Source organism: Polyodon spathula, chromosome 26 (assembly GCF_017654505.1).
Source record: "Polyodon spathula isolate WHYD16114869_AA chromosome 26, ASM1765450v1, whole genome shotgun sequence".
Classification (NCBI taxonomy): domain Eukaryota; kingdom Metazoa; phylum Chordata; class Actinopteri; order Acipenseriformes; family Polyodontidae; genus Polyodon; species Polyodon spathula.
Window position 1 is genome coordinate 10,719,696 of NC_054559.1, and position 24,428 is coordinate 10,744,123.

General features: G+C 40.5%; 2 protein-coding genes across 3 annotated transcripts in view; one reads left to right on the plus strand and one right to left on the minus strand.

The window, feature by feature from the left end:
* Positions 1–2,824: 2,824 nt before the first annotated feature.
* Positions 2,825–19,342, plus strand: LOC121300763 (sterol regulatory element-binding protein 1-like). 2 transcript variants are annotated; one of them, XM_041229594.1, is made up of 19 exons: positions 2,825–3,004; positions 5,791–6,369; positions 8,184–8,359; positions 8,549–8,698; positions 9,060–9,278; positions 9,360–9,474; positions 9,817–9,980; positions 10,452–10,650; positions 10,757–10,941; positions 11,780–12,041; positions 12,502–12,668; positions 13,114–13,282; positions 13,617–13,725; positions 13,963–14,072; positions 14,366–14,495; positions 14,684–14,843; positions 15,693–15,869; positions 15,964–16,075; positions 16,781–19,342. In XM_041229594.1, the coding sequence occupies exons 1-19, from the start codon at positions 2,899–2,901 to the stop codon at positions 16,993–16,995; spliced, it is 3,504 nt and encodes a 1,167-aa protein (XP_041085528.1). In that variant the 5' UTR covers positions 2,825–2,898; the 3' UTR covers positions 16,996–19,342. The 2 variants fall into 2 exon arrangements, with proteins under 2 accessions (XP_041085528.1, XP_041085529.1); XM_041229595.1 differs by lacking the exon at positions 2,825–3,004 and adding an exon at positions 4,510–4,641.
* A 531-nt stretch (positions 19,343–19,873) lies between these two features.
* The window catches only part of LOC121300451 (retinoic acid-induced protein 1), a 31,111-nt gene continuing 26,556 nt past the window's right edge, over positions 19,874–24,428 (minus strand). The window contains exons 3-5 of the mRNA XM_041229027.1: positions 23,716–23,809; positions 23,212–23,261; positions 19,874–21,291 (exon numbers count right to left, since the gene is read on the minus strand). Coding sequence (XP_041084961.1) covers positions 21,283–21,291; positions 23,212–23,261; positions 23,716–23,809 — 153 coding nt within the window. The 3' untranslated portion in view covers positions 19,874–21,282. The remainder of the gene's footprint in view (positions 21,292–23,211; positions 23,262–23,715; positions 23,810–24,428) is intronic.

Sequence of the window (24,428 nt, forward strand, 5' to 3'; positions counted from 1 at the left end):
CAAATTACTCAACACGCACAAATATTATGGTAACGATGGTCTCAATGAGTGCCACCTGTGCATTGGGCTACTTAGTGGCTGCCAAAAATCAAATGAAATTTAAAAAATTGTCAGAGTAAAGGAAGCAAAGTCCTCTTGGCTCACGGAAATTTTTTTGTGAGGAGGAATTGGGAGTCCTTGTGGCTGAGGTCACTGGTCATGAAATTGAGTTATTTGGAAAAGCCCCAGCCATTATGCTAACAAAGAGGCCATATAGTCCACTATAGTGGAAAAAGTCAATGCTGTCCAGGTTACCAGTTAACCAAGTGATGAAAAGTTGAAATTCAACTGTTAGGTCTAGGATGACCTGCGGAGTGAAATGATAACGCTCTACCACTGCAGCCTCTGACATCCCAAACAAAGTGACCCTGGGTTTGACTATGCAGGGTTCAATGCAACATCTGCTTAGTTTTGTTTTGTGAAAAGAGGTAACTGACCAGACGAGTGGTCAGTTACAGCAGTGAGGTGACATTCACATCTCAAATTGGGGACAAAACTGAGAAAAAAGGCTGTATCGGTATGAAAATGATTATAATAAACATTCTTCTTGATATTTACATTGGTTGTTTCCCAAATTATATCCATAATAGAGATCTACTTTCTTGTTGGGTTTACAGATCAGTGATACTGTATTTTAATTGCATTGGTGTTCCATTTATGAAAAGCCGGAAGTCAACATTCTTCGGTGCAGAACTAACTCCAAAGACTATTTAGCCTCCCAAGCGTTATAAACAGCTCTCCTTTTCCGTGAACAGGAGAATCAGCCTGGTTTGTGCCTGGGAGGATTATATGATGTAATCACAGAGCCATGGTTGTGATGTGAAATCACCCCACTCTGAGCCTGTTGTACGATTGGCTAATTCTACTGGTTCTACAGGCAGGGCTATCTCTGTAGTTCTACCAAACTTCACCAAGTAGTCCCACCTCTAGCCTCCTCTGATTGGCACACCCCTCCAGTGGCTATTCAAGCAGTTGTTACTGGCAAATTTCAGATACTGTATTAAATTTAGGAAGCCAAGCTTACAGCATTGATATGCTGCTGATATACCCTGGTGATGATGAGAAGTTGACATGCAAGAGAGAACTGGAACACACATTAGTGGTTTATTTTTTTACTGGCTATTTATGTATATAAGTAACACTGATACAAATCCATTTAAGAGTGAAGATAACAAATGATACTGTAAAATATTTTTTTCTTAAGCCAGCACAATCAGTCCTTCAACCAGAAATGCAATCTCTTGACTCACCATGACTAGTTGAAAACTAACACTACCAGTTCTTTGAGTAACCCCCTTTCAAGTTCAACAGCACGCATCATTTCTTTCTGGTCAGTCCTATCAAAGCTAGAGTTTAAATCTCATGTTCTGCATTGATTGACAACGTGGATGGTTTAATGCAATATGAAAATTGACAAATAGAATCGCCCCCTACTGCACTTGACTTTTTACATTCATGTTATTTCACAACTGCTAAAAACGAACTTTAGAGTATTTTTCGATAGTGCATATGTGTATACAAAATGTAATATGATATTATTATTGACAAATTACATTCAACAAACAATTAGTTAGCTCTGTTTCCAGACTCCAGCTCTACATAGCATGACATCAATCTGACATTGATTTTTAGGTCTGGTTATATTCTTGGTACAGTGAGTTCAGCATACGATAAAATCAGTAGTCTGCTGGATCTGGCAGCATGAACAAGTTTCAAAGAACTGGTGAAATGCAGAGGATTCTCATTTTACTTGAATATAGACATGGCCAAAAGTTTTGAATTACCTAGAATTTTCGGACTGAGACATAATTAAAAAAAAATAGAAACATCATTTTTATTTAACACCATGCATCGCAATCAAGGAAACTAAGAAACGTAGTTTACTGTAAACCATAGCAGTACAGTACTTTCTGTTAGATTTTCAATTTCAGGTTTATATATTATAGGCAGTAGACAGAGGTGGCATCCATTATGCACTCTGAAATAGAACAAGATAACCTTTAACCTAAATAACCGTATGAGGATTTGAAAGATAAATGGACTTTGATACCTCAGGAGATATTTCAAAATACTTTAGCCTCCACACACCAGGCATGCCCAAGATTGCCGTCAAGATAAAACAATGAAACCATATTCCATAAACCCGCTAGTTCCATACTTTTACTGTAACTCTGCTTAATTGCAATCCTTTGTTAGGATGAAATACATGAAAGACGTGCATGTCAGACAAAACAAATCAAGTAAATACTGAACACTGGTAAAGGGGCACAGGCATAGTTCAAATAAGTGGCTGCAAAAGCCTATTTCGATTGTGACACATTTTATACCATACCTATATAGAATGTAACACAATCTGACGTTTAAATGAGTGATCTGCCTAATGTCTTTTAAATTTATTTATTTTAAAAATAGAAACAGATGTGGAGTGATTTTTCTTCACTAGATATATAGATTTCTAATTGAAACCCATAGAGTAAGACCTTTCATCATTTCACGTTCTTGCACGTTGTCTTCTCTCGGTAGTCTACATAACGACACACCTCTTCTCTCTGTGTACAGTGCAGAGTACAGACCTATTTAGCTTCTGTGTATTGGAAAGCCTGTTAAGTAGTGACCGCGTTGATTCGCTCCACCTGTTGTCAGTCACTACAGTTCCGGCGCTTTCTTCCTGGTAGCACTTCAGTGCGCTCTGTTTGGACAACTTTCACAGATATGGAGGAGGAGGGTATGAGTGAGTAAGGGGGGGGGGGGGGGACCCTCACTATTAGTCAGAAAGTTTAATTTGAGTTTTTTTTTTTTTTTATTATTATTTTACTTGGAAAAGAAGATCTGAGAACACTGAAAAAAAAAATATTGACAATGAACAGCTTGTCCTTTGACGAGACATCGCTGGACAATTTGGATCCTACTCTGACTCTAAACGAACCCAGTGATATTGACACAGCCCTCCTGAGCGATATAGATGGTACGTTTTAATATTTAGATGTCCCTGTTAAGTTGGATTGATTGTACAGTATTTATGTAAATAAAGTGTCTGGATAATAATTGTGTTGCATGCTTAAAGCAAAAATAAATACGAGCATATGCAATAACAGTACTCTAATGTATATATAATAATATAATAATTGTTATTTTTTTCAATGCTTTTTCTCTGAATTGCTACACTATATAATATTATCAGACGTTATCTGCATATATATATATATATTTTATATATATATATATATAGTATATATATATACTATATTATATATATATATATATCTATATTATAATATATATATTATATAACTATTTATAATGTTCACAATATTAACAAAATTATTGAAAATGCATGGAAGCGATGTGCACGGATCTATCAATAGAATTGTATCTATTATTTAGATCTTGTAAAAAAAAAAAAAAAAAAGAACAAAGTTTAATGCTTTCTAACTGCAGACTGAACAAGTGCCGGTCGAGTTTATGGTGTTGATCTGCTCCGCCCACTCGAACTTGAGTAAGTGAAGTCACACCAGGTTACTATCGGATATAATGACATTGCTTCAGACTAAGCTGCGTTATAGAGCGCAGTCCCTCGGGTCTCACTTATGGGAATTGCAACAACAGTCCTGCATCGAAGGTAGCAGATATCGAACACAAAAACCATAATATTTGTCCAATATATTGGCATTATATTTGAGGTATATTTAAATTTACATACGCCCTGAATTAGAAACTAAGGTACTAAAGCTACTTAGATATCGTAAGACTTCACCATTACATCTGTGGCGTTTATGAAAATGTACAATTTGTTTTAACGGACATGGAGAAATGCAATCATAAGCACCCTTTGCAACCATGCAATCTCCTCTATGAAAAAAAATATGTTTCCAAAATATAGACCTTTTTTTGTATGGCTACATTACATTTACGTAATACAGTTCAATTCAACCCCTGCCTTTCCCCCCAGATCCTTTCAAACCTACACTATACTGTATTTAAATACAAACTTAGATGTAATTTCCAATCTTCTGTATCTTAACATATAAACTAGATATATAACCTTATTGACAAGAGCTAACAACACTAAAAAATACATCTAACCAATAAAGCCAATTCAGGTTTCAAGTATTTCTTTTATTGTCGGGATGATATACCACACTCACTTTGAGTGTTAAAGGGTTAAATGAAAATGACCGCGAGTAACCTCCTCCTGGTGTTCCAGCACTGAAGGAGTTAAACCGAATACCCTACAGTAACCCCAGGCTTGCACCTTGACAACTCTGGAAGTGACAGACTGTAAAACAACTGGGCATGGGCACGCCCACATAGCAAGGCGGCCTGCTGGGATCTCATTGGCTACCAGGAATCACCTCATGCAAAAACATTGGTTTACAAATCCACCCCTCGCTCGCTGCCATACTCAAGTCAGAGGTGTGTTTAAAGCCCCACGTGCCTTACTTTTACTTTTTAGTTTAGCTGCAGAGGCGGATGCAAGATAACAAAAACAAAGCTGTTAGAATGGTTTAGTTCAGTGTGTTAATGTTACAGCATTCGATTCATTGATTGCATTAAGCAAATAAACTAGATCTCTCTTTGCAATAATGGATTGCACTTTGGAAGGTAATAATATTATGCATTAATATTTATATTTACATTGATATGATGTTATATGGTTATTTTGGATTTAGGTAACTTTGTGATACAGTGTAATCTTTTTTTTAATACTAATATTGTTTCACTTTGCAAAGCTTTTTGTGTGCCTTTCATTAAAATCTTGCACAGCATTGGATGAACAAGCCTCCTGTTCCTTCCTGTCTGTACTTGTGCACTTATTTAATTAATATAGGTGATGATAACACTGAGTAAATCAATTTGCTCCATTGAAACCTTTATGCTGAGGTGGCTCCAGCTATAGAGGTTATGTGATAATCCACAGTACTGCTGTCAGAAGCCTCTACAAAAATTTGTTGAACTAGTCTAGTAATATAAATTACTTCTCTCAAATGCACACTGTGCATGGATGATGGTATATAGCGTTTTACTGTTATTATTAATAGCATGGGTAAACTATTCAACTCTTAACCAGTAATACCACCATAATAATTGCTTATTGGATTACTAATTGCTACTGTCACCTGATACAGTGGCACCATGTTCTCCCTCTGAATCGGGTTTACTTTTATTATTTGTTTGGTGTCCTTTAACTTTACATCGGCAGCTGTGCTGTTTTACAGAACAGTTTTGTTCTTTTGTTCATATGGTTTGAGTTTTAATCTGCGCTGGTTTTAATACAAGGGCTATATGCCACAAGACATGCTTTTTGAATGTTTTGATACACCTTAAAGTGAAGACACTTTGTATGTTAGACTGTATGTCATAATTTTAATGGATATTGTCATTTCCTTTTTTTTTTCACCTGATATTTGGTATTCATAGAGCAGTATATAGTACAGAGTGAATGTGTTTGCTTTTACCGTTTCTATTTCCGTGCATTTTTCCAGTGCAGGATTGCAAATTTTCCACAGCTTTTGAAACTATGAGATGATTGCCTTAATTCAGTTAATCTGCAATTGCAACTTTTTAAAGGCTAAGCTAAAACTAGAAGAAACTAAGTCAAATTGTAATTGAGTATTGTAAAGTTTTGGTTAACTTTTGAAAGCTCCACAAAGCAACCTGCAAAGGCTGATTATCACAGCCAGTTGCAGGTTTGTTACAGTATACGGTATAGCTCCTCTTGATTAAAAAAGCTTTTTTCGCTGTCTTTCCCAGATATGCTACAGCTGATCAACAACCAGGATGTGGAGTTCCCTGGCTTGTTTGATCACCATCACTTTGGAGGGAATGTGCCCACCCAGGAGACCACCCCTCCACCTGTCCTGCATGCTCAGGGCTCCCTCGGCACAGTGAACGCACCTATACTGAACGGGTACCTAGGCAGTACCAACAAGCAGACAGCAGCCCCCACTACTGCTGCTGCAACCAAGCTGTACCAGAGAACCCTCTCCCAGCCCCAACTCCAGCCCGAGCCAGCCTTCCAGCATCCCCAGGCACCCATAATGATGCCTGTACCCCCTGCCCAAGACCTCAGCCAGCAAGCTGTCAAACAGGAGCTCAAAAAACAGCATCAGGGAGCGCCGTCGCAGACACAGAAACTTCTGCAACAACAACAGCAGCAGCATCAACCCCAGAAAACACATCAACCCCAGGAGCCACAGATTCAGCAGGTCCCACCACCCACCAGCATGATGACCCCGCACTTCACATCTCCCCCACAGTCCCAGTCACCATTCACCCCCCAGCTGCAGCCACAGCCCACCATCTGCTGCCAGAACCAGGGAGGCTTCAGCAGTAAGGCCTGGTCACAGTACTTTGCTACCTGCTGTATTGCGTGTTTGCAAGGCAGACTCAAAACATTACAATATATGATTGGTTTGTGCTGTGTATAGGTATTTGTAAACCTATAGCTTGGTTTCCATACCTCAACAGTCTGCCATGAATTTCATGCAGTTTCATGTGCTTTATGGACAACATAGCGGCTACAAGCACCCTCCAGCACTTTTTTGTTTTTGGCAAAAGCATGCATGTTTGAGTTCAATTCCTTATAAACATGTTGCAAAACAAGCTGTGAGCATAACAAAGTCCAGCATCAGCCAAGTAAAGCTGGTGCAATAGAGTGATTAGGGCACATCATGCAGGTCCAAAATTGATCAGTGTTCATTTGTTCTAGTGGGCAACATAACATGACATTTTGCGAGAATCCTCTGTACTCTACTCAAGTTTCTATTGTGCCTTGAACCTACCTCTGCTTTTTTAAGTAACTTAAGAGGTTTATGCCCTCAGTCCATTTTGAACTGATCATGCAACACAGGTTTTATTTGATCAGTAGTTCAGATTGATTACAGTACTATGATTATTTAAAACTTCCATATGTACACACATGGCAAATCATGTTTGTTGGCTGTCATTTGTGTTGTTGTGTCAGCACACCATAACATAACCAAGCAGTCAGTTCTTCAGTTTTCCGTCAGTCTTAACCATCCTCAGTATGTGCTGCTGTGTAGTTAGTGTTTCTTATGGAGTTAGACGAACAGTAGAACAGAACACTGTTCCATTGTTTTCTCTTATTGCAGGTACACATTACACATTCACTTTCTGGGCCAGCTTGGCCCTTGACTGATTCTTGGCTCTCAGTGCTGTTGTTGCAATAATAAGGCAGACAGAATATTTTGCAAGTGGGCACAGATAGTGTACAGTTTGTGAGCCAGGCAACTGTTGATTTTGTTTGGTTCCCAAATTGGAACCTGATAAGGAGCTGTCTAGACAGAGAACATTACATAACACCGTTTGCCTTATTTTAAACTACTGTACAGTGGGAAAATCTGTTGCCCTCTCATCACTGACGCCTGTAATGAAACTGCAAGAAAAACTTGGTTATGGGCAGAGACATTTTTTCAGTGAAAGAGCTGTAAATACAGCTGAGTTTATTTTACCAGCACTTTGGCTGTAGGCTAGGTGTGCTATAATTACTTCAACCTTCAGCTAACTGAAACCGTTTATCTCTTGGCATTGTGCTAAGTCGCAAGGTCAGTTAACATCTGACCAAAGCTAGTCTTAAACCTCATATTTCTACTGTACCATATAATCCTACCTTCTTGAAAGAAATGAGTGTAATGCCTATTGTTTTTAACCCAGTAGTCAAATATCTAGGACGCTAGGACGGGTTAAGACAGTATAATAAACTGCTGCTGATAGAGACGATGGGAGTACAAAGGCTGAAAATCCTTTCTAGAAAGGCTGAAATACCCTTCGAAAGTAAAACACAAACAAAATGGAACAACAGAGGATAATGGCATATTCCCAGGGCTGGAGCCACAGGCGACAGGGACAGTTCAAAAACACTCTCAGTGGAGCCTGGGAGCTGCTTTTATCTGAAGGGCTGCCAGGGGCACTGTAAGCTGAGGGGCATTTGCTGAGCCTTGCGTAGTAATGACAAAACGTAACAGCGCTGCAAGTTGAAGTCAGACTCACATACTATAGTGAAAGCTGAGTTAACAGGAAAGGAACATCTGTGGCGTTATACAGCAGAAGCTTCCTATCCCTGACACTCTGCCACCTGGTAGATGGCTGTCTAATGTTTTCTTTCTTGTGTTTGTCTCTGGCAGCGGTGCACCGGGGAGTCTCCGCCCAGCCACTCCCCTGCATCTCCCCCTCCCCACAGCAGATCCAGCCAATGACCATTCAGACTCAGGTCCAGAACATCTCCCCTCCACAGCTATTGGCCACGGCGGCCACTACTGCTTCCACCCAGCACGTCCCCACCCAGGTCCAGCAAGTCCCAGTAAGCAGATCATAGATATGTCATTTTCTCAGTCATCAACCATTCCTACAGTGGTTTGTGTTGTACATGTCGTACGTGTAAACACACGGATAGGGTAACTGTGCTTTCTCACAGAAATATTTTTCAAGACTTATCTATATTTTTACAATCACAGTTGTCCCGTCACTGACTGGTCATTCCTCTCCCCAGGTGCTGCTTCAGCCCCAGTTCATCCAGACGGACTCACTGCTCCTCACTGCTCTCAAGCCGGGTGGCAGCTCTGTGGTGACGGCGGTCAAGTCCCCGTGCGTCACTACGCTGGCCACCTCGACCACACCGGTGCAGACCACGTCTCTACAGGTACAGTACAATACAGTACATCCTATTAGATCCCCAAAGCCATAAATACTTAAAGCACATAGGTTTAACAAGAGTGTATCTGTGTAAATATGTGTACAGTACTCTGTGTCAACACAAGCTTATGTAATTACCATACAGCATCAGGAAATACCCCGTACACTTAACTGTAGTCAAAAAGGTGCTTAAAGTAACTTGGCTGCTGTGCATTGGTGCTGTGAAAAAAGAGACGGAAAAAAGGTCTTTTGTGTCAATGTGCAAATGCTGTGTCTTGTATATTTTAATTTAGGCCAAGGATGGAAGCCCTTAACCCTCCAGTGAGTTACAGATTTCTGGATGTATGATTCCTGCCCTGTCTTTGCAGGCTCTGATGAGCGGAGGCACCATTCTGACCACATTGCCGCTGGTGATGGACGCTGACAAACTGCCCATCAACCGGATCACAGTGAATGGCAAGCCCTCCGGCATGCCAATCAAAGGGGAGAAACGCACAGCACACAATGCCATCGAGAAGCGCTACCGTTCCTCCATCAACGACAAGATCATTGAGCTCAAAGACCTGGTCGTGGGAACAGAAGCAAAGGTAGGGCTATGTGTGCCCACTGCCAAAAAGACTGACTGTGCTGTGGTTTTTGTGTGACAGGGGTTTTATTTTGTTTTTCAGCTGAACAAATCGGCAGTTTTGAGGAAAACCATCGATTATATCCGGTTTCTGCATCAGTCTAATCAGAAGCTCAAACAGGAAAACATGGCGCTGAAAATGGCAACGCAGAAGAACAGTGAGTTCAGGCAGCTTTGGAACAGGCATTGGTGTAATACAGTGCTGCAGGAATGTGAAATAGGCTCAACGTGTACAAATCCAGCAAAGCGGAATAAGCTGGAACATCCTTAACAGAAACTCGGCAGTGCATTCTATTTATAAAATAAGGATTTGTCTAAATAACAATCATGCTTCCTATAAAAACATTCAGTTGCAGTGTACATATATTGTAATGCTTCTGGGACTTGATAGAATAGCAGACATACTGTATAACCTAGAGTTATTGCATTTGGTGTGTTTAAGATCTGGTCTAAGTACTTGTGTTGTGTGATTTTTGCTGACCCTCCCCTTCTCTCCTCAGAGTCCCTGAAGGACCTGGTGGCTTCGGTAGGGGTCAGCATGGAGGTTGAGGAGATCAAGCCGGAGACCACGGAGTTGCCCACGCCCCCGGCCTCGGATGCTGGCTCTCCCACCCACTGCAGCAGTGACTCGGAGCCCGACAGCCCCATGTCGGAGGATTCCATGGTAATAGACTTTTCTGATTGGCATCAAACAGCATTTTAGTGTGATTACTTACTTTGGTGGCCAATAGGTTGGTCTATGTGTTTAACAGATGCTATACGTGTATACATCACTGATTGCATTATTTGGCTGATTGCATTTTGAATCTTTTTTTCTTAGGATAGTAAAGTGTTCCACTTGCTGTTTTCCAACAGCCCTGTTCATAGATGTGGAGGATTGTAATTTGACTTTTCTTTTAGCTGCATCTGGTACGGGGCATTTATTAATAAACTTTGCTTTTTAACCTAGCCACGCTACCTAAATATTGCACAATTAAGATGCGTTGAAACCATGTGGTTGCCGTTTACTCCCTTCACAATTTTTCAAAGCATGTTGATTGTGCATTTTTTAGGTAGGTTGAATATTGAGTCTGCAACATGCTCTGTAACAAGCTATGAGGCCTCGTGGTTTGATTGTGCCCCTCCTTCTTGCCAGGCTAGTGTGAAGCAGGAGCTGGCCTCCCCCACAACCATGGGCATGCTGGACCGGTCCCGCATGGCTCTGTGCATGTTCGCCTTCCTCTTCCTGTCCTTCAACCCACTGGCTTCTCTGACAGGTGACTCAGGAGGCTACCGCTCTCTGGACAGCTCGGATTACCATGGCAGCGGGAGGAGCATGCTGGGGCACTCCCTAGGTCAGTCCTGCAGTTCAGGGGGGAAAAAAAATAGCTTTTTACTTTTCACAACAAATTTTAACTATTTTCTACACCTACAGTAAAGTCTTTGTGTCCCTCTATCCAGGGAAGTCCTCTGGTTGGCTGGATTGGATGCTGCCCACACTCTTCCTCTGGCTCATCAATGGCGTTCTGGTCCTTACTGTCTTTGTCAAGCTCTTCATCTATGGGGAGCCTGTGACACGTCTGCACTCAGGCTCCTCTGTTCTCTTTTGGAGACATCGCAAACAAGCTGACCTGGACCTTGCCAGGGTAACTACTGGGTTATGTATTTTTTCATGCTTTCTATTTCCAAGGAATTCCTAAAAGTGGGCATTTATGGCTTATGTGCTTTGTCGTCTTTTTATCCTGAACAACAAAGCAAAGCAAAAAGCAATATCTCATTTACCATAGGAGACGTTATTTTCAGTCCATTATAACTGCCAAGAACCAAACAAACAAAATAGGTCATCAAAATCCACATTTGTCCAGATGTTTTACAAGAATTACCAAAATAAGTTATATACAAGTGACTTATAATCAGGAGTAGATTTAACAGTTTCAACCACAGTGTGATAACCCATTGAAATTGATATTGATAAATTGCTTGTCCTCCTATCCCTCTGGGCTCCTCTCCTCGGGTACTTCCTTGTTAGATTACTAGAATAACAGTCTGATATGCCATGGCACATCAGTGAGGCGATGCATGGAAGTACTGTAATGCACTTCATTAGGAGGCTGGTTCCATGGCTTTCTATTCCACGTTTCTCAGTACTATGGTGCCCTGGTCGACTTCTTACTTACCTTTGGGGAACATTCTGAGAGCTCCTAATCCAAGGTTTTTTCCAATCAACACTCATGCAATCTCTACAGTACTGTATTGTGATTCTGTCTATGATTCACTGTCCTACCGACATATCAGAGACAAGCTCTTGAATAACTGCAGTCTAGCCGTACTGGAGACAGATATTAAAGCAATTAGCAAAAGTAGCTGAATTAAAGTCATGTTCGTTAAATAAATCTCTGTGTTGTCTCTTTATGGTGACAATACGCTTTTGCTGTCTGCCTCTCTCCTAATAAGCATTTGTGTGTGTCTCTTGTCTGGTGTCAGGGTGACTTTGCTCAGGCTTCTCAGAACCTGTGGACGTGCCTGAAGGCCCTGGGCCGGCCCCAGCCCACCTCGCACCTGGACCTGGCCTGCAGTCTGATGTGGTCGCTGGTGCGCCTGGTACTGCAGCGGCTGTGGGTGGGCTGCTGGCTGGCGGGGATGGCGGGGGGGCTGCGGCGGGACCGCGAGCTGCAAGACGACGTGAGGAAGAGCAGCCGAGATGCCGCCCTCGTCTACCACAGACTGCACCAGCTCCACATGACAGGTAAGATCTGAACACCGCAGTTTGTTCTGTTTGAGATACTGCTGTGCTCACCGCGCGAAAAACAAACAAAATTTCCTTTCTGGAAATCTTGGCACAGGGTTCTTTAGCAGAGATGGAAATAAGACTCCCATTCCTGGTTTTATTATGAGTTTAATAAGACACTGCTGCGGCTAGTCAAGCTTGCATTAAAACCTGGAAAGGGCGAAACTGCTGTGCAATAGGAATCTTATTTCCATTCCTGGTCTTTAATGATCTTAAGTGCTGAACCAGACTGAAATTTGTGTTGCCTTCTTGTTTTAGTCCTTCAATAATGCACTGTAACATCACTGCAGCCTGCAATGTATGATTTGGAATGACGTGTTTATTTTAGAATAAACGGATGGAATGGCTTTGGAATGGCTCCGGTGGTTCTTCCTGAATTCTGTCTCAATGTTTTTTTTTTCTTGTTGCTTTTTGCCAGGCAAGCTAGGTGGCAGTCACCTTGCAGCCATCAACATGGCTCTGAGCTCAGTGAACCTGGCAGAATGTGCGGGGGACACCCTCTCCGTGGCAACGCTGTCCGAAATTTACGTTTCGGCCGCGCTGCGCATCAAAACCAGCCTGCCCAGGGGACTGCACTACATGTCTGTGAGTTTGGACGAAATATTAATGGGGGTGGCAGGCTTCTTAGCAATTGAAGAGCACTTACAAATGAATATATAAAACTGCGCGTAAAGTCTGACGTATATAACTAATACAAAACATATAAATCGGATTTTAGAAAATGTACATTTATACAACATTCAAAATTAAATAGAGTAAACAAAGCAAGTTTTACGGTTGTTGCAGTATCTTGATTTAGATGTAGTACTGCAGGTGAACTGCAGATGGCAGCAAAGTGAGCACAAAGACCTGTGGTCTATTTTAATTAGGTTTGAACAGGTTTAAATAGACTTAGTGCAGTAGTCTGTAACGTAACATCACTTTCTGCAACAGCTCTTCCTAAGAAGGACTCTAGCAGGTATGTGTCCTCCATAGCAGACTGCTGTTGTCTTGATTAGAATTGTAATGGCGCAGCATCCTTGTCTTCCAGCGGTTCTTCCTGAGCAGCGCCAGGCAGGCGTGCCTGTCTCCAAGCGGCACGGTGCCACCTGCCATGCAGTGGCTGTGCCACCCTCTGGGTCACCGCTTTTTTGTGGATGGGGACTGGGCGGTCCGCAGCACCCCACGCGAAAGTATCTACAGCATCGCTGGGAATTCCGGTGAGGACACAAGGATGGGTATTAAAAACAGTGTTTAGATATAATTTATTGGTTTTGTTACACGTGTTTTATAGTTGAGTGACTATACAAAGATGAGCAGATTGAAATAGGCATCATTTCTGATTAGGTGTCATATAAGGTTCTCAGCACAGATTATCCAAATCGACAAGTTACACAAAAAGACCATGGCTTAGGTGGACTTAGTGTCTGACTGCTTCACCCTGGGTCCTAGTGAAATGAAACTGAGGGGCACTGAATCCATGCTGCACTCAGTGCCTATCTGTCTGCGTTGATTCTGAACGGCTGTCTTCGTTGTTCTCCTGTCTCTGTGCAGTTGACCCCCTAGCCCAAGTGACCCAGGCGTTCCGGGAGCACCTGCTGGAGAAAGCTCTGTACTGCATCGCCAAGCCAGAGAACGAGAAGGCTCTCACTGAGGGAGAGGGGTAAGGCTCAATTATAGAACAACGCCACCTATTTATATGTTTTACATTTATAGATTTTACTCAGACGCATATATTTCACATCCACTTCAACAACGGAGTTGACAGATTTCACTTTCGTTAAAACATTCACAAAGCTAAAGCAAAACCATAAAGTAATAATAATGCCACATACAGATTTGTGACGGTTTCAGTTCTCTTTGATTCAAGCTGCTGTTGGTTTTGCTGTGCTTCCTGCAGGGAGTTTTCCGATGCCCTGGAGTATCTTCAGCTGCTTAAGGGCTGCTCGGATGCAGCAGGAATCACAACTCAGGCGTTCGCGATCGGATCAAACATGGCAGCCGTTACTGGTCAGTGTCCTTATAAGTGGTGGACTTGGTCCAGGTTACCACTGATATCTGAGGGATGTTCTGGATAAACTTGATCATTTCAGATTTACCTCGCTTTGTTTAATATCATCGTCAAACACAAACATTAAAATAGAGAGGGTGGAAAAACTTAATAACCCACAAACATTCATATTTTCGGAAGGCAATAGGGTACATTGCAATCTTGTGGTGGTAGAGTGTTTACTGTAGCTCTGTGTAGGGGTGGTCCTGTTTGTAAAGCACCTGGAGTTGTACTGTGAATGCTTTCTCCTCAGGTACAGACCCCATTGCAAAGTGGTGGGCATCCATGGTGGTGGTGGCAGTGAACTGGCTGCAGGGGGACGACGAGGCAGCTGAGCGACTCTACCCTATGGTGGAGTACATGCCAAAGGTCCTACACACTGAGTGAGTCCTCATTCCATCAAACAAACATACATACCGCGCTGCAGTTGACATGATAACGTGCTGTCTAACATGTTCAATTCTAGGATCAATTTCACACGTTAAATATTGTTATGCGAATGCGAATCAGTGTGTGTCTGTTTGAAATCTCAGTTTGCTCTAATGAAAGCCTGTCTGTTTCTCCTCTGCAGGAACTGTCTGCCCTGGGCGGCTTTGTTTGCGTTCAGAACAGTGCGCGCCCTGCTGGCCAAGCACAAGAACAACCAGCTGAGCCTGAAGTACTGCGAGAAGGCAAGCGGCTACCTGCGGGACAGCATCAACATGGTGCAGTGCAGCAGCAGCATTGACAAGGTATGTCAGCTATTGTGTGGCTGCTCATCTGTACCAGCCTTACTGGGAGATCTTCTAAATCTTCCCAACCAACTCTGACAGTGCTGCAACACTTAAAGAGTTTGATAATGAAAACGTCTAATAAAAGACAACGGCATCAAAATTGATTAATGCAAAGCTTATCAAGATTAATTTATTTAAAGATAATAATTATAGTAATCTTAATATTGCTGTGTAATTGGGAACCTGTGATATTAATATGTGAGCTGTGAGTCAATGAAGATTGTGGCTTAATTCCCTTTGGTGGAAATAGGAGCCGTCTGGACAGCTGTTTCTCTGTTTGCCTGCGAGGGTGAGGGTCTCCGCTGTAGTGCATTGTAGTTGCATTGCATGTGTCTGCTTCTGTGCAATGCATCTGTGGTGCAATACAGAGGTCGACCGCACACATCGATCAACACTCTGCCTCTGTCTCAACCATTGCAAATCACTGCTCTGCACTCTTTCCAAAACTAGGACACTGTTTCTGAACTACAACTGACTGGGGTTAGGATGCACTTTTTTTGGGACAGCTAGTCCCAATTTAGTGTCATAATCCATCAGATTAAATGTTTAATAACCAAATCTTTTAAAAAGCGTTTTCTTAACACTACGATACTACGATTTCCAAGTCGTCGTTTTTCAGACTACATTTTTTGTTTTGCCTGTTCATGCAGCCACAGGAGGATACAACCTCAAACCTCGGCACAGGAAGTGAAATTCTTCAGATTTACGGTGTTGTGGCACTATAATCCGGTCTGCAATGATTAAATATGAAAAAGTCACAGGGGTTAAGCTTGTCTAACTTGTCTGCCTTGTGCCTCCCTGATGCAGGCAGTGCATCTTTTACTCTGTGACCTCCTGCTATTGACCCGGACAAACATGTGGCAGCAGCAGAGCCTGGCGCTGAGCAGCACTCCTCAGGCCTCACCACTGGAGCTGCGCGGCTTTCAGCAGGATCTGAGCAGCCTGAGGAAGCTGGCACAGAGCTTCCGGCCCGCGTTGCGCAGGGTGAGCGAGGGAGGAGCGCTGGGGGATTGCAGATTTGCAACAGCAGGTAGTAAGTAAGTTTTGGCTAATTTACTGTGCTTTCTCCCCGGCACAGTTGTTCCTGCATGAAGCTACAGCCCGGCTGATGGCAGGTGCCAGTCCCACACGCACTCACCAGCTGTTGGACCGCAGCCTGCGGAGGAGGGCCACCCCCAGCTGCAAAGCAGGTGAGTGAGCTGGTTCTCAGCTTCCACACATGCTTCACGCGCTCACTAGCCTTCAGGAGCAGGGCAGAGCCATCTCATTGTTTTAGTGTTTTACATAGAGGATCTCTAAGGGCTTGATTTTGCAAATGTTACCCCCAGTTTTTTTTTTTTCTATGTATATAAAACTATGTTGAGTTATTTCTTGTTTGGTTTATAATGGTTCATATCCAAACCATGGGGGTGGGGCTTTAAAATGAGGCCCTAGGAATGTCACTTCAAGCAAATGTACAGCATATGGTGCCTAATATGAATCGTTAAGCTAAAGCAGCTATCAGTTTACATCATGGGCAGTATGCAGCTGAGTGTTTTATGTAAAGCAGCTATCAGTTTACATCATGGGCAGTATGTTTTATGTAAGATGTCAGTCTGAATAGGCATTGTTAATATTAAACCATTTTCTATAAAACAACATTTAAATAAAAATAGCCCAGACTAGAAAGCTGTCATTCCCAATAATAGTGAAATGTACACTGAAGCTTACTTAATTGCATTCAAGATTTCTATTCTATTCTTTTTATGGAGTGAAATCCACTGTGTGGTGGATGGATCTTACTGTTAATTAGCTGAACCAAAAGCTCACAACAGCGAGCTCAGCGGTGTCTGTCTGGCAAGTGTGTGTCTCTGGAGGGGTGATTGGTAAGAGGCTGTGTGCCTGTGTCTCGTCAGGTGAGCCACGGCCGGGTCGGCGCGAGCAGGCGGAGGCGGTGCTGCTGGCCTGCCGATACCTGCCTCCCTCCTTCCTGTCGGCTCCAGGGCAGCGCGCAGGCATGCTGGCAGACGCGGCACGCACACTGGAGAGGCTGGGTGACAAGCGCACGCTGCACGACTGCCAGCAGATGATCATCAAGCTGGGCAGCGGCACCACCGTCACCTCCACTTAGAGGACATCCCCCAAATAAAAACTGAAACTTCAAGCTTGGGCGATAACCCAGGGGCATCCATTTTCACAGGCTCCCTCCCCCCTTCTAATTTAAAGTGTTTTTTTTTTTTTATTGAGGAGAGATTTGACTGATGTTGGAAAGGGATTGTAGATGTTTTAAACTCCTTGTTGAAGCTTTCAAATTGTATAATTTTTTGCTTTTATTTCCAGTTCTGTAGGGCTATTTTCTCACTGGGGTTTGCTATTTTATACATTGTAGCATCTAAAGAGTGTGTCGAAAATGTGTATTTGACTTTCCCTTTGAGAACCTTGCTGCAATTACAGTATTTAGCCACCATGTGGCACTGCATGCTACAGTTAAGGAAATAAAAACAGTTACAGTTAAGGAAAATTAAAAGTGTTAAGCATATGTTATTAATTTCAAAGAGAGAGATTGTGATTTGTATTTTTAAGGGAAGGAAGGTTTCACCTGGAATCTGGTTTCTAGACCATTCCACAGTGTTTCTTATGCAAGTTGACTGAAATGGGGAAATTTGTTCAACACTGTAATCTTAAGATCAGGGAAAAAAATCAAGAAAAAAAACAAACATACATTTTCTTATCAAGCATTATTTTCATATGGTTTGATACCTTTTATTTGTATATATATATATATAATTTTCTAAGAATGTTTGAATGTGGCAGAATTATATTTTGCAGATGGATTCTTTCTCTTCTTTTGCTATTTATTAGAGCTTACCTTTAGTTAATAATTACATTTCGTTGTACGTTTGGGGTGCTGTAAACACAGGAAAGACTGAAAAACAAACAACATTTCCAATTGAACATCAGTACTGTTGAAGCCTCTAAAAAGAGATATTTTGAATGAAAAGGTATACTTGCCATAGCCCCTGTGTTGGACTATCCTTACAGCTATGTCTGGGTGTTGTCGAAGAATGTGGACTCATTCTGCTAGATTTCACTTACTGTTACCAGCTTTACCTGTCACTGGGGTTTAGCTGGAAGACGGTTATGATTATTTAATCAGACCACAATGGATCCATAATTCCACTGAACACAAAGTGTCCTTGTTGTAAACCAACACAGCACTGCCCCTTGAAAATGTCCATAAATCAAAACAGTTCCTGTGATTAACACACCGCGGCTCCTGGGTCACAAAATGTTGGGTCAGTTTTAATTAATTTATGAATTCATTTGCTAACACTAGGTTAGAACGCTGTTGGCTTCTGAATCACCATTCTAGAGATGTATCATGAAATGAATAACCAAACCTGTAATTGGCCAAAGCAGAACAATGGTCTTGATATGGGCTTGAGTTTTGTTACTAGGGCCTCATTCTGTCAGCAGTAGACTGAATTCATATACCTGCTATAACAAAGGTTGCACTATTCTGGATAAATAAGTTTGAATAACTGTATTTGTTAGCTTCCTGGGTCTTGTCCTATTCTTACCACGTCTCCCACCACTGACAGCTCCGTGGGCATGCAGTGGTAAAGACTGGCCATCAGGGGGTGCTGTCTGATTGGTATTTTTGAGCCCTCTTCAAAGGTTGGCAAGTGTGAGAGCTGTTTTGTGCATGGAAGATGCAAGTGCCTGATATTGTGAGCCAGAGCTGTAGCTCCCTGGAAGTGCAACACGTCACTGTTGACTGTTCATGTTCAAAAACCCTGTGCATTCACTATAGAGTTACCATACTTTGCATAAGATAAGCAGGAGGGTGGGGGTGCAGATCATAATTCATACTATGAATTAATTTCATCCATTTAAGTTTTTTTTTTTTTTTTTTTATAACCAAGGAGTTTTGCACTTTTTCTTAAGCTATTTTATTTAAATAGTCTAATTAAATGGAAAGCAAACACACATCTGTCTAGTGTGGGTAGGTGTGTGTGTGTGTGTGTGGGTGTGGGTGTGTGGTGTGTTTTATTTATTGGGCAGATGTCCAATGGTCCAGCCAAGCACAAGCAGACAATAACTTGCATTACTGCCATCATGTTAAAGAGTATTGCTTCTTGTATTGTGTTCCTGTATCAACAAAGCTCACCAGATTTACTTAGATCCCTCTTTCCTATTAATCAAGATATTTTTTTTTTTAACATGCTATTTCATTGCACTTGGTTTTAAATACAAAAAGGCACTTTTTATTGTGGTTTAATTAAACTGTAGTTCTATAATGTATATTTAAAAAAAAAAATCTTTATAATTATTTTTGACTATGAACTGACTTGCTTCTTATGATTCTATTGTTCATTGATGTATTTGAGAATGTAAATACAATTTTGTAACAAGCTGTTAATATTGAATATTGGTTACAAAAGACAAAAAAAAAAAAAGAAAACTTGACTGCCCGCTACAGGTTCTTTTGACCTTGTCTACTTTCACACTGTACCGTCTCTGAAATACCTAAGTTAGCAAGCTTGGGTTTGCTTGTCAATGACAGTGTACACTTTACAGCCCTTAATAATTCAACCGCACATGGCATGTTGAACAGTGAGCAGTTCATGATATTTTGTTATATACCACAAGAGGGCACTCTTCACATTCACTTCAATCTGCTCAGTGCTTTTAAAACAAGGGAAACCACCAAGATGAGTAACATTCCAAAAATCATTTTTAATTAATTCATTTAATAACGTTTTATAGGCAATAACATATTTATTTTATAGAAAATAAACATCTCTAAGAAATACTATACACAATTATTTAAGTACATCACATCTTACAATTAAACTTAATCAAATACTTATGTACACCATTTAATAATAATAATAATAATAATAATAATAATAATAATAATAATAATAAGATTTTTATTTAATTTTAATACATTTCTGTTAAATCTTACACAGTTCTTTAAATTAACCAATTGGAATACCTTGTAATTGGCTGAAGGTAGGTTTAAAACTGAGTTCTGGCAATGATCTTTTCATAAAGAAAGGAAATAAAAGCTTATCTCAGTTCCACTCTGAATACAAATCAAGCAGTTATGAATTCACCAGACAGCAAGCGGAGAATATAACGAGTATCACTGGAGCTCTGAGCTTGATCTATGAACTGATCCATGGCCAGATCTATTTGTCACAAAGAGAGGCGGTTCCCCAGGATAGCTGCTCAGAATGCACAAGGACTGGGCAGTCCACTGTCAGTAAGGAGCAATAATCTGTCGTTACCTTGCCTTGGTATAAACAGATAATCCACGCTTATGAATGGAATATTTCAAAATATGCGAAAGAGCAGACAACCAGCTCCAAAAATGTGGTCAATAGACAATGTAACTTTGTTTAAATTCTTCAGCATTGCAAACTAATAATATTTGCCTTTCAAAGAGAACAGTGGTTTGATACTGGCACTCACGATCAGTACTGTTTACATTGTTGTTGTTCATAGATATCTTAACTCCAAACATTAGTATGTTTATACTGAATAGATCCCTTAGAGGCAGTATCAGCAATTTTAGAGATTTGCCATTTACAGAGGCAAGAGAACTGAAAACTTGCTATAGAGGGAATTTTTCCAGTTTTATATTGTTGTTTAGCCAGGACACTGGGGTAACACCTCTGCTTTCTTTGAATGCATGCAATGGGATCTTTAATGTCTAATGAGTAGACAGGACCTTGGTTTAACGTCTCATCCGAAGGACGGTGAGAAGGTTTGCATTTGTGTTAAATCTGACACAAAGCATCTTTCTGTATATACACCAGCTCCACCTGCTGGACACTTACAGCTGACTTGAAATGTATTAACAATATCTCCTGGGGTCTGCCTTTGTCTATTCCCCCTGCCTTGTTAAAGCTCTGAGCTTTGCATGGGTGACGCTATGTGTGCACGGTCTATGAAAAGAATAAGAAATAAGAATACATACAGTATTGGTATTTTCTTTTAAACCAGACTGTAAAAAAACAGCTTTTAATTTTCTCTGAAGCATAGCAACAACTAACAGAAAAGGGTCACTCCGTAACAGTCAACAATCCGTCAGTACTGGTAAAAGAACAAACTTCTGTGTCACGCAATACTGGATGAAGACATGAAGCATTGCCCGTGAAAAAGAAGTTAGACAAAAAAGAAAAAACTGCATTTGGGGAATGAAAATACTGTTGAGTTCACTGTTAACATTGCTTCAGTATTGCTGCAGTGGCGCTACAAGCTGGATTCTGTATAATCAGGTGGTCTGAAGCATTAAGTTCTAACCCATATTTAGTTGTCTATCCAGGGATGGATGTCCTTTGATGCACTTCATAGAAGGGGATATTCACAAGCGTGGCTGCTTCCCTTTCAGCAGAACTAGCAGGGTTCATACGCCCTAGGAAAAAAAAAAAAAACCCACATACAATCAGAAAACAGGCAGCATGAGAAACTTTGATGTCTAAAAACAACCCCATTAGAAGGTCTGCATTGGAAACGTGGCAGGACGTGTGTACAGTACTTTTACAACCTCTTCATTATCTTTCAAGCTACTTTCTCCCCTTTCCCTTATTACTATTCTCATGAAGTAATCCTTTTCAGTGGTATGCATTTTGTACTCGTCAAACTGATTTCTGATCTGGGTCACCCCTCCTCTTTTCAGAGGGGAATTGTTAAGTGAGTAGAAGAGCTGCTCACTGCTCCACCAGCACAGGCTGGCTGTTCAGATGTTATACTCACATGCTTTAGCAGCACATCTCCTTAAGCCATGAGTATATGACCCGAATCAAAACATTACCAGCTTAAAAGCAAAACGTTGACTACAATGGTTTGAAGAGGAGTGAAATATTGTTAACACCAATGAAAAGTTGTGAAAAGAATTATGAAATGCTAGCAAGTATCTCTTTAAGGCACTGAATTGTCTCTATCAAATACTGCATGGTTATGGTCATCAATCTGCTTGGAAAGCTCATGTAAATGGATACCCAAGTGCAATTAAAGCCCATTCTTGACACGGATTCTGAATTGCGGGTCAGTGAATAATTCATAAACTGTCAGCAAGTGATCCAAACTGAAGATAAGCAAAGGTGTCATTCACATTCTTCTCCATCTAAAGCACAGTAATTGGAAATCCCAACATGTTTCATAGCGTCTCAATGACCAAGCCCAGATAATAAATAATACCCTGAAAGGGCACAGAAAACAGGCATGCAATTGTTTGCTTCCTCTGTTCTTTGTACAGTGAAGTGAATGCCTAAGAAGAAAAACTTACTTTCCCTTTTACCTATTGGCATCTAGATAGACTGTTTTTCTCCCCCTTTTGTATTCATTGCTGTAGTTCAGCCAGCTATCCTTCCCTAGACTTTCAGAGCCTTGATCTCACTGAGCCCCCTTGGAATGAATCCTCTTCTGTCTAGTATCTGGTTCGGTGGGAATGTTTCAGAAAAGTCAGCATTGATCGTTGCCCAGGCTTTCACATATTGCACTAGTCAATTTTTATTATTAGACAAAATATAGGATTCAACATTCCCTTTATAAGATCTTTGGAGGAATCTATTTAACCCTTTCAGTCCTGGCAGAACCTCAAGATCAACGCCTTATTGTGTGTTAACATACGCCATCAGGAATCACATTGGAACCTCATGGGACTGCTACGTCCCAGGCAGAGGTTGTGTATAAATACATGTCCTGTTTTCTTGTATACATAATAAAGGAGTTCCTTCTTCATCTCAACAACAATAACTAAGGACTGAAAGGGTTAAAGAAACTGTAATAACACAATTTTGACCACCAGGCGGCACCATGTGCAGAGGAAAAATCATATTAATTAAAGGTAAATAAAACTGCAATAGTAGAGAACTAACTAATAGTACAGTATGATTGACCCGGGGAACGATTTTTACATCAACATCTCAGTAATACCACTTATTAGGACTAAGAGTAAGCTGTGTCCTGTATATAACAGTATAGTGCGGTATCCTGAATCATTGAAGTGGTGGGTTGCCATTCATTTTCACAAGCACTGTTTATGAATCCATGGAAAACCATCTGCTGTGCTTTAAATGCTGCACAGGGAGATAGACAATTTTAAGCAGCAGCTAGTTTGTAGCACTGATCCTAGTCAATCAGTCAGTTTGTTTGCCAATGCTGAGGGACCGCTTTGTAACACTATCGAGTGTACTGGGGGGAGTGCACAAAATGGAAAAAGGCTTAGTAAAATGTCTAACTCATATAAGTGCTGTTTTGAATCTAATAGTACGACAATGCTAATTATGAAATGTTTGGGTTTCTTATTTCTGCATTTTAGCACAATCCTTACCTTATGTTTAGGACATTTCAATGAGACATTTTCTTCCCTCAACAAGCAACCTAAAGGATAGATACACAATTAGTGATAGATATATACATATATATATATATATATATATATATATATATATATATATATATATATATATATATATATATATATATATATATATATATATATATATATATATATATATTATATTATTATATTATTATTATTATTATTATTATTATTATTATTATTATTATTATTATTATTATTATTATTAAATAATAATAATAATAATAATAATAATAATAATAATAATAATAATAATAATAATAATAATAATAATTGCTTCATTAAAATAAATAAACAAAATAAAGTTAGTTTTGTATATGACACACCCTCAATTTGTGTCATCTAAAACTCCCTTATCTAGGAATTGTGTTGAATGCAGCCATAGAACAAGGTATTGACAGGGGTGATTGTGCTCTCTGCATAAACAGCTCCATTAGTCGGAAAAACTCTTACCCATATCTCTGGCACAGACATAGTGAAATTTCTGCGTGCATCCCTTCGAACAACAGCCTACTGTAGCCCCAGATTCCTGGCATTTCAAACAGTTCTGGAATAATAAGGAAGAATAATAAATAATTAACAGATGAGACAGAAAGATAATACATGATCAAACCATGTTAATAAAGGGTTTGGAATGTGGCATGAACAGATGTCTAGCGCAATATGAATTACATTTAAAATGATGGAATGGTTTAATTCATGAAAAGGTCCCTTTGTGGCACTAAAACATATATGTGCATGGGTTAAACAGCACTAAAACACCTGAATGTAGGAATAGTTTTAGATAAACATAAAACAAATTATGACAGGTAGTGAAGCAGGGAAAATAAGTCTAAAGTTGAGGCCAGTAAGAATGATATCCTTGTTTATCATTGCTAGACCTCAAAAAAAGATAAGGAGGAATATAAAGGGTCATTCAGAAGCCACTAGACAAATAGGATAAACATGTGTATTAATCGATAAATGCACAAGTTACAGATATAGTTCAAACTTGTCCACTGGGTTATTCAAAAGTCACTGGACAAGTGAACAATGAACAGTACCTGTAGGTTCAATGTTTTATCCGTTAATCAACGTGTCCATTCCTTTTGTCCAGTGACCTCTGATCCTGTATACTACACATCAGGTCAGATTTTTTAAGAAGTTTACTCCAGAAAAAAATAAAA

Coding starts and splice junctions, on each gene's coding strand:
- LOC121300763 (XM_041229594.1), top strand. CDS start 2,899: ATGAACAGCTTGTCCTTTGACGAGACATCGCTGGACAATTTGGATCCT. Junction 8,699..9,059: donor TGCAGACCACGTCTCTACAG/GTACAGTACAAT, acceptor CTGTCTTTGCAG/GCTCTGATGAGCGGAGGCAC. Junction 10,942..11,779: donor CTGACCTGGACCTTGCCAGG/GTAACTACTGGG, acceptor GTCTGGTGTCAG/GGTGACTTTGCTCAGGCTTC.